Consider the following 10602-nt stretch of genomic DNA (forward strand, 5'->3'; position numbering starts at 1 on the left):
ATTGAGGCGGTTTTTACAGCCCTGGTAAAGTTGCCCCGGCTCTGCAGAGTTGTCAACTCTGATGTCACAAAAACGCATGTCTGCTCGAAACAGCCCCGGAAGCGTTCCGTAGACTTTGTATGAGAAGTTATTTACTCAGTGCCATTGTTGTACAGGTTGCGCCGGAAGCTCCCGGGACACAAGATGGGCTTTGAAGCAGGCCATTTACAACACCCCCGAACCTCAACATGTCTCCACGGGGTAGGAGAAGCATCATCCTCGCTTCTGAGAACCTCGGTAGCTACATATATGTTTTCGAAGCCGGAATATATATGCTGCAGAAACGGGACCCCGTGGCCTGGGAACTTTTGACGCACTCTGCACATCGGCCAAATTGAAAGATATCTTAACGCAAGGTTGCAAGAAAGACACAATAATATCAAGAAAGTTGTCTCGGGGCACCTAAGCGCGCCTTGTCGAAGGCTCCGAAAGTACACTCCTGCATATGACAAGAATGTTCCGCTCTACTGAGTGTTTCACCTAAGATGTTTTGCAATTAAAAAAAAAAAGGCGTTCTCAGTTAGAAGAGCGCTTTTTCGGCGCAGCATTGTCAGCAGTGTAGCGCATCAGAATACAGCTAAAGCGTGGCAACTAGTAGGCTGGTTAACTAATATTGAACAGGTAACTCTTTAACTATTATTGTTAGTCTCCTTATTTATTGAGAGGCGTGTAGCCCACCATTAACAGTTTTTAGAATTCAGAAAACGCAGTTACGCTCGGCGCTGTGGCCCAACAAATTATGGCTACTACGACAAATGCACTGGAGAGGTTGCTTTACCTAAAAACTTCACAGAAACGCATGTATTTTTGGCGCGATGTAGCTAGAATTTGTTGAGACGCAGAGCCGAGGGCAACTGCATCTTAAAATTCTAAAAAGTGATATGGATATTACTTACGATGGGCAACACACCTCTCAATAAATAAGGAGACCAACTGCAATATTTGAAAAGTTAACTAGTCAACATTAGTTAACCAGCTACTAGTTAGCACGTCTTAGCTGTATTCTGATGCGCTGCACCGCTGAGAATGCCTAAAAAGCGCGCTTCTAACTCAAAAAGCCTATTTTTAAAAATTGCAAAACCTCTTAGGTAAGCCATCGGCACTGTGCACAGACAAAATCGCAAGGCATACGAAATTTCGCATGTCTTTGATAAGTACGTGAGTGCGCCTGCCATTCGGTGGAGCGAAAAAGTGTACTGTGCGATGTGTACAGTGTACTGTACGTTAAAGAACCCCAGGTGGTCGAAGTTACCCGGAGCCCTCCACTACGGTGTCTCTCATAGTCAGAGTCGCTTTGGGACGTTAAACGCATTAAAAAAATGGCTGAGGCTTAGCTAAGGTTAAGCCTAGTCAGATGCGAAGCATATTGATGGCTAGGCTTGGTAATACATGGCTTTCCTTGGTTGACGTTCATCCCGCTCTTCATCGGTCTCTGTGGCACGCTGAAGCTTTCGCTTCTCGTTCAAATCAGCCCTGCTTCTAGGCGGCATCCCAACACCTGGCCGCCTCGTAAGTGCCCGGAGAGCGAGGCAAGCTCAGCTTTATACCGCTGCTGTAGCGTCACGTGGTCAGCTGCAGCGCCTCTGATGTGGAGCCTCCACCGCCGCGGCCGACCGCGCGAGCCGGCAGCCCATCTCTTCTCTGCTGTGACGTCATGTTGTCACGTGGTCAGCCACCGCGCCTCTGATGTGGAGCCTCCACCGCCGCGGCCGACCGCGCGAGCCGGCAGCCCATCTCTCCTCTGCTGTGACGTCATGTTGTCACGTGGTCACGCTAAAGGTCAATGGTAGCTCCACCGCCGCGCTCGACGGGCTGTAGTGTAGCTCTAGTAATATGCCTCGCATAAAAAATTAGCAGAAGGTTAACGCTTATTACACCTAGTGATACGAGCGAAAGCTCTGTTAAGCATTGTTACGCATGGTTTGGCACCGGAGTAGTTCCGGCACGCGCCTTATCCATGACGAGACTGAGCGACCGAGCGCTGTTGTTGCGACTGAAGGAAGGATGAAAGGGAAAGTTCACGGGCCTGCCCACTGGTTCCAGCTGAGCCACAATCGCTGCCACGTGCAGACAGAGGAGAATTGAAAGATCTGCGAGGAAAGATTGAAAGAACAGACGCGCGTCGCAACAACCGCATCCGCCGAAGCAACCACGCCGGCTGTGAGCGACCGAGCGCCAGCGAAACAGCTGGTATACACCCCGCTGGTCACGTGCTACAGCAGCGGCGAGGCTCCGAGCGAGCGCAGCTGCGGCGCGTCTCCACAGCGGGTCACGTGGTATGGCGTCATACGCTCCGCCGGCTCAAGGTCAAACGCGCACCAAATTTGAACTTGGGAGCTGCTTCTCTTTAAACTACGATCCTCTCTCTCCTTCTCCTCTACCTCCTCCCCCTCCCTCCCGCCAACCGATGTTGTTCGCCTAACTATGCGCGGGACGGCCGACATCCTTTTTTCTTTCCGCAATAAACAGCCCACGTACCTACAGGTCACAACAAGCTCAAGCTGAGAGCAGGTTCTAGAGAGATATCACGCAAGTTTGCATGTGCCACTGTTCAAGTGTCAAGTTGCGCGTCTCACGCTGAGCCAAACCTTCCGCGCGCACACGTGAGATGCCGTCACGAGCACTCATCTAACCCAGTGGGTTCATCATAACCCACTGTCACAGTCAGGCTGCAGACCTTGAGTAAGCCAGCCCGAGAAGTTCAGTGACACAGACGGCGTGAATGAGTAGTTCGTGCTCTCAGAATATGACGTCGGCGCAGATGGAAGAGAGCTGGTCAACCAGGTGCGATACACTGAGCGCTTTATCCGCTCTTTAATAGATCCGATCCGTACTTAAATAAAATTACTCTCGGTAGTGCTGCAAAGGACGGCCGGTAGGAGTCGAAGTAAATGGAAATGGTTGACTGTGGACGCCCAGTCACAGCATAATTGCAATGAGTTATGGGCAGGGATTGGACTTTTCGGTTTCAACCGAAAAAGGATTCACGACATGCGCGCCAAAGCTAACCAGCTACTGAGTGCGAGAATTTTAACAAAGTACTCAAGACAGGGGCGTGTTGGCACGGAGGTATACCGTTGGATTAAGTAGCGCAGTTGTGCGTTTTGAGGCATTGCTCCGCTGTGCCTCTGCCGAGCGGTAGGCTCGACGTCCTCGCCAGACGTATCGTAGCATCGCTGTCGTCACAAAGCCAGCCACTTAAGTTGGTTTTTCCTTCGCATGTAAGAACACTGACACCAAACTATTCATAATCGTCACGAAAAATCGGCAGTTCCATGGCTGTTGTCAGTAGCAAATCACGGGATGCCCCGTCCACTATCTCGATAACCCAACGAAAACACTTTGTTGCACTTAACTGCACCTTGTTAAAGTCAACTTCCACTTTTTTTTTGTCTGACGGTTCCACCATTTGCTTCGGTTATTTTTTTTTAATGACAATAGCGTTTCGTCTAAGAGTACAGCTCTAAATACGGTTGTGTATGAATTATTTGCCAATCGAATGCTCAAGCTTACAACAGGGCCAAGATTGACCGCACATGACCTCACAGGAACTGCGTTTCAAAATAAACGTCGAAAAAGGTCCATGGAATTCTCGAAAATAAAACTCGAAAAGTACAACCAATATACCTATGAGTTATGTTGAGGGGCTGTATGCAAGCGGTTAAGCTTCACGTGCGTGTGCGATCAGGGCATACGCTGACAGCAGAAATAATGCGTGAATATTCATACATGTTATGCACATTGATTTCAATGAATAATAATGGTTTCTCCCAAAACTGCTTGCTTAGTTTCATAATACACCATCCGCCAGTTATATTTAAAACCTATGTGCTTAGAAAGAGCTTTCCAGTGACCTGCCACGTCTTCACGTCATAATTTTGAGATAAGCTCCATCAGATTCCACTCTCGGTGTGGCCTTCATTATAGTCCACGTGTTCTTCCGCGGTCAATCCAGCTTGTTGCCGTGGTTAAGAGGGCTAAGTGCCCCATTGCCCTTATCCCATACCGCGCGTACAAATAGTGCGCTAGCCAAGTTTGCGATAAGTTGATACTGATTGTTTATTGACACCACAAAACAAGTCCTTTGTAGTGAAGACAACCTACAGTACATCGCTTCGCAATGCGAAAAAAAAGCATAGTAGTGGTTTGCATGAGAGGTTGGAATGAAAGCACACAGACTTTCGCTTGGCGTGAGGCTGAAACTGGCAACGTTAAGATCGCACCTTGAAGCAGCGATTCCTCGACCACGCCAGCCGAGCTTACATTGTTTTCACAGTAGAGCGCACTCATCGTTCAGAGCGACGAATCTGTGCGATCCTTATAAATTGGGTGAAAGCAAAGAGCTGAAGGTACGAACTTTACTGTATTAAAGGAAAAGTGAAGGGGAAAAAAATGAGCACAGAGTGCGCATGATGGAAAAGATGGCGCTCCTTGAGGCCACGCGGTCCTTAATGACAGCATTCACAGGCGCCGTTTCACGCCGAAACGTGAAAAACATTTGAAAAAGTCCTTGGTGCAGCTCATGATGTGGCAGTGGAATTCAAGCCGGTCCTCCTCGGACAGGCGTCTCATGTAGTTCGCGATTATGTTGCCGAACTGGTCGCACTCGTCGTAGTAGCCGCCAACGGGAGAGCTCAGCGACTGCACGCTCTCCACGCGTGGCACGACGGCGCTGCTGTACGAAGTCGAGGGCGTCTGAATCAGTGGCTGAACGGCCATGCTGGAGGACGGCGCAGCGACGGCGGATGAGGAAGCGCGCGCCTTCTTGAGAGGCGGTGGAGAGGAGGTGATGGCGTACTCCAGGCTCGTGCTGGGCGTGACTGGGGGCTCGTCCTTGGCCGCCACCCCCAACGTGTCGACAGTAGGCAAGATGCTGTCGGGCAGTATACTGGACTCCTCCGCCTCCAGGACGCTGGCGTCGCCGTCGTCCAAAAGTGTCTCGTCACTCTCTTCTTCTAGCTCGATCTGCAAACAGACGCTAATGTGAGCCACAGCGTCGAGACCATCTGCTCAAGCCGTGAGCACAAAACAAACCTTCAAGAAGACGCTAGAGACATACCCTGCTAACGTCACGGCCGCAGAGAGAGAAAAAAAAGCAGAACTAAGAGTACAACAAAGCTGTCAGTGGAGCGCGTAAATGGAACCAGGGCTTCAACATTGCTCAAGGAACAACCGTCTTGCAGGTCGTGGCCGGAGGCATGAAGACAGACACCAATCTTGTAATATAGCAACCGAGAGCTCGGAGTGACCGTATGGTCATGTAGAGAATGACCTATACTGGAGCCAAGAATTTCGAGAAGAGAAAGACTGCGCGTCGGCAAGCAGACCTCCGAGCCACTTTGCCTAAATATGCTCGCCTATCGAGCATTCCGTGTCATCCTCTACTGTGTGTACATTTCAGCTTGTGCACTGGAATATCGAGAAAGGTCTCCTTGTGTGCAAGGAGCGCAATGTATTGAGCATTTCACTCAGGAAGCTCATTCACTAGGTAATCGTACCGCATGCACACATCAAAACATGTATTTATCGAGACAACGCAATATAGCGCGACACTGAGGAACACGGAAGCTATAGAGCTAAGAGGCGTCCGAAACGCTAAGCAAGAAAGGTCTTATACTATGTACGGAGCGAGACGGTTGGCGGGACGCTGGCACAGGGGGCTGTTTCTCGGGGGCCAGGCCACGTAGTACATACACGTTCGCAATCGCAGTGAGAAGCAAACACTGAACTGCCACGAACTCGCTCACGCGATCACATGCGCTGGCTCACACCGAACACTGGACGAAGCCACGTTCGCACGAACACGTGCACATACTCTTCGTCTTGAAACCCAAACGCCGTTCATCTGACAGACTCATGACAGCCACATGACCGGTCTTCTGAAGTGGGCGCATGAATCAGCGGCGTCTTTCGAAAGTGAGAGAGAGAGTCCCCATTTGAATCGCAACGAAACACAGCGCGGGGATTCGGCGGAATGCGGGGCCGTAAAAGGCGTTACCGGAAATCGAACCGAACGCTCGATTGCCGTCTTAGGTGTGACATTGGCTATCGCAACCCTCTGCCGAGCGCCAAAGCGCGCATGTTGCCTCGTTTTACGGGTTACTTTGTTCTACACCGCACTGGTACTTTTTCTGCGATGGAAATGGGCCGCAGTCAAAGCTAGACTGTCGAGATGAACGCGCAGATATCTCAGTGCGCGTGACTCGACGAGGCCGCGAGAGGAATGACTCACCAGCTGCTCTTTTTCGAAGTGTAGCATAGGGCTGACGACGGCGGCACGGAAAGGCTCCGAGTGAACGCGCAAGAAACTGAGACAGTCGAAGAACTTCCACCGGCCCGTGTACTCCAGCTCTCCGGACTTGGTGCGGGCAGTCTTGTCCTTCAGCTCATCGTAGTACTGGCGCCGCTTGATGCTGTACACATACCGCAGGTTATCTGGAAAGCAAGGAAATCAGTGTAGACCTGGAGCCGTCCAGTGGCCTACGGGCTGTCCGAAGTAGCGGCCCGCACTGACAGCACCAGTCGTACGATGCCTCTCTACGTCCCCTGAACCGCGTTCAGCTCCTGAACTGCGCGGCTTCGAATGGGAAAGAAAAGAACCCACCACTTGGCTAAGTTTTCATGGAATAAATATACAAGGTCAGAATGTTAAACAAAATGCGCTGGAGGCTTAAACGGAATAAAATAAAATACATCTCCGTGACCAAGTGAATGTAAAGGCGCATATTGTGAGCATTATCTTACAAGGAAGATATCCTGTCGCGTCGTGCGCGTTATGTGGTCGCAGAAAGTCCTCACGGGAAAAAAAAAAAAGAGACATGGCAAAACTCACCGGGGGTGAACGGTCCTAGCATGGGGAAGCGCTTCTGGAGGTGGCCGGCGAAGCGGTCCCAGAGGCGGCGCTTGAGCCGGAGGTTCTTGAAGCTCCTCGAATCGTTCTTCCAGAGGCACGGGTTGCTCTCAATAAGGGCGAAAAGCTCGGCCAGCGACTCGTCGGTGTGCGCAGGCTTGGCGACCGCCAGCCGCTGCTCGACAGCCGCGGGCAGCTGAGCTGCGCCGCTGGAGGATGGCTGGTGCATCGAGCCGTCGGGCAAAGCCGGCGCGACGCCGCTGTCTTCGCACGAAGCCAGTCTGGAGCAGGGACGTCGCTTCTTCCGCATCGAAGCTCTGGCGGCGCAGTTCTGGCGGTCCGCACACCGTGCTTCGAGCTTTTACTCACCCCGCCGCGCAGCTCCACGCTGTGGTTAACCGCCTATTCGAGAAGGAAAAAAGAAAGATATCGTGCTCCCTTATCACCTAGTGCCATGACCACGCTCGCAGTGGAGAGCGTTTTTTTCCCTTCGCTGCCAGCTGTCGAAATGACTTGGAGGTGCGATTCGCGAGCGCTTCTTGTTTTTTTTTTTCTTTACTTGATTTTGCTTGATTCTCGTGCTTCGCCTTACTCTCCGCCTTCCCACGCCAAGCTCGATGCGTGCCATCCGTGGGCGAAGATCTCTTTGCTTGCGATTTTGCGCCACGTCATTCAGCCCGCCGAGCCAAGCCCGCACTATTCCGCGATTATCGCGTCTATCGTGCCTGGCTGAAACGGAGGTTGGCCGTGCAAGCGAGATAACCAGACGAGCACCGAAGGAGGCTGTAATGGATGTAACTCGTGGAACTTAAATGAGCAGCTATGGGTGCAAGTCCGCGATGCCGGTGAGGGAAGCATTTCCTACTCTTTCGTGCCCGACATTTTGCGTGCAAAGCCAAATCCGTCTGAACTTGCCCATGCTGGCACAGAAGTTTTCTTTTATTTTTAAATCTGCACGCACACAGAGGCAGTCTCACTTTGTGGCCGTCAAGCTATTTGTCGTGCTATGCAGAAAGGAAGAAAACACTGCCGGCCCACATCAGTGGCTATGTGGGCGTGTCGCTACTCGGCACGAGGTCGCGAGTCCGATCTGAGTCGCATCGCTGCTTTTGTGCTGAAATTAGGGTGCATGTTCAGAATCTCAGGATACGTTATGCTATAACCTCCACTTCGGCCCGCCGCGGTGGCTCAGTGGTCACGGCGCTCGGCTGCTGACCTGAAGGACGCGGGTTCGATCCCGGTCGCAGCGGCCGAATTTCGGTGAAGGCGAAATTCTAGAGGGCCGTGTACTCTGCGATGTCAGTGCTCGAGTTGCTTCCACTAGCCTCCACTTCGACACAAGGTGCACCAACCCCCCTTTCCCCCCCTGCCGAAATATATATCTTCCCGCACATATTACTCTCCTGCAGTGCTTTTGCTCGGCACTCCCCTTCCCCGAAAATAAATCCAGCACGCAGAAACTCCTGCGTGCTGTACAGCTGCAGTCAGCACTTTATGGAAGGCAATATTAACAAAAAAAAACTTGATCGCCATATTTCCGTACATCCAGGGTATGCAGGCTTATTGTGGTTCCGCAAAGTACACAAGTGCACCATTATAACTCAAGCTTGAATTGCTTCGTCACAGTGGTCTTCCATAACTTTTTGACGGCGGTTGAAACAGCCTGCATAATCGTTGTGTAGAGCGCGCAAGCGCCACACTACCCTACAAACAAATTTGACACACTCCACAGCTGTTGCTTCTGCTAGAGGTAAAGCTCCTGCGGCAGAAGACCCACACAGACGTACCAGTCAGGTGGGCGCAAGCACTTTACGCGAAAACAATCGGCTGCTCTCTGGTACTAGTTCTTATTGTCTGGTGTGTACTGCTCAGGCGCTTTACGCAAGGATGACGCTGACTGTATGTTGTTAGCGCACATTAAATAACCCGGGTGGACTAAATTATTCGAGGGCATGGCGTCCCTCATTGCCCATGTGCAGATGTGCAGCTTCCGGACCTTACATACCACTTGTGCATTTGTTAACGTGGACTGCAGGCACCTTACCCACCCCATCTTTTTTAGCAGTGCTTTTGTTAGGCATGAAGAGCCTCCCCACCCGATGCAAGAATTATCTTGGGCCGCTCCAGAAAAAAAAAAAAAAGAAGTCTTGGCTCGGTGGACCATCAAGCTTGTCTGCCCATCGCACCTGTCGAAATGTAGGCATCACCACGACAGCGACTCGAATTGACGGTGCCATGCAGCCCCTGGGCATCGGTAGGCATCCGCGAGGGAATGGGAGCCTGTGGACCGCTCTGTTCCTGCTGAGCTTCACAATCAGAGCACCGTGCCCTGCAAGTAATGACGATATCTACACTTGTTGCACTTTGCATGTTTTGCAACAAAATGACATCCCTGTTGCATCTACCACACCACAGATTAACGTTAATCTGCCGTGTCCACCACAGATTAACGCACGTGAACTTTCGTTGTTGGGGTGATGCATCATTACGTTGTGCACAGGTTCTGGCGCAGGCGGCGCGGAGTTAAGAAAGCCACCGTTTTTGCTGAGTTTGGGATGCGGGGGGATGGGGGGGGGGGGGGGGGGGTAGTGGTTTACTACCTCGATCGCGCCTGTGCGGCTCGCATGTCTATGCGGCAGCTCGTGCGAGCAGGCGTTGTCCTGAAACCCGGCAGCCGTGATCAGTTTCGCAGCCTATATACTTCGCCTATGCAGGACCGCTCGCCCATCCGCAAAGAAATGGCGGTGGATGTATTCGTTGCGTTGAAACGTCACCCCCTCTCGCTTTTGTCCTTCAGTTGCTTCATATTTATCGGGCCGTGTGGAGGGTCGCCAGTGTCGACGTTATTAAGTACCGTTCAAAGCCACCGTACACACACGCACACACACAGAAAAGAAAATACTTAGTGAACGCTATACCTTTTCATCTGACCTGCCACATAAAACAAGAGAAAAAAAAACGAATCCCCTAGCAATTAGTTTAGTTACCTTCAAGTTGTAAAAGGTAAGTTTCCTGCAACAAAACCGTTCCATTATACCTACGGCATTCCGGCATTTTTACTCGAAAGCACGTTGCTGAAAGGCTTCGAGTTAGCAACTGTAATCTGATCCTCCATTTTGGCTCTCGCAACTCCCAAAGAGCTTCCAATAATAGTCAAAGAAAGCATCAAGAATAGTGGGTGTATCGCTTTACGTGCAACCTTCATACTGAATTTTCAGTATTTCCTTTACGGGAGCAGTCTGCCTTTCATCACTCAGGGCCCGACTAGAAGGTTGCTCATCTAGAAACCTATGGCAACTAGACCTTATCAATGCCTCCTTATATGGTTCTGTGGCAAGCTGTTGAAGCTCTGTTTTTACGTTGTTGATTTCGTCTGTCTAGGAACCTGGACCCCATGAAGCTCAATTAAAGTACGCCCGAGCTCACGCAGGTGACGGCTCTTCGCGAACACGACTTTTTCTAAAGCCTCAATAGCCAATTTTTTTTTGTCTGCTGTTTAAATGAATCCCCTTACTGTAAAACTGACAGATCACCGCGTGACCATCTGTCTGTCAAGCAAGTAGATGCATCATATTGAGAGATTTCGTCTGTGAGCTGCTGGTTATTCATCTTCCACAGCTCCCATCGAGGATGGAGTATGCACCGACACTGCCTCCCCATCTGAAGAGACACCATGCAGTGATCACTGAAGAATATGGGCCGCACCCAGCAAC

The 10602-nt window shown here is 51.1% G+C and overlaps 1 protein-coding gene across 1 annotated transcript; it reads right to left on the reverse strand.

The window, feature by feature from the left end:
* Positions 1-4080: 4080 nt before the first annotated feature.
* LOC149349569 (uncharacterized) lies at positions 4081-7299 on the reverse strand. Its single transcript, XM_089576795.1, has 3 exons — positions 6872-7299; positions 6272-6474; positions 4081-5004 (listed from the first exon to the last, which is right to left on the reverse strand). Exons 1-3 carry the CDS (start codon positions 7197-7199, stop codon positions 4501-4503), a joined length of 1035 nt encoding a protein of 344 aa, XP_089432921.1. The 5' UTR covers positions 7200-7299; the 3' UTR covers positions 4081-4500.
* Positions 7300-10602: the final 3303 nt, after the last annotated feature.

This window comes from Amblyomma mixtum, chromosome 3 (assembly GCF_055824585.1).
Source record: "Amblyomma mixtum isolate Tamu chromosome 3, ASM5582458v1, whole genome shotgun sequence".
Lineage (NCBI taxonomy): Eukaryota > Metazoa > Arthropoda > Arachnida > Ixodida > Ixodidae > Amblyomma > Amblyomma mixtum.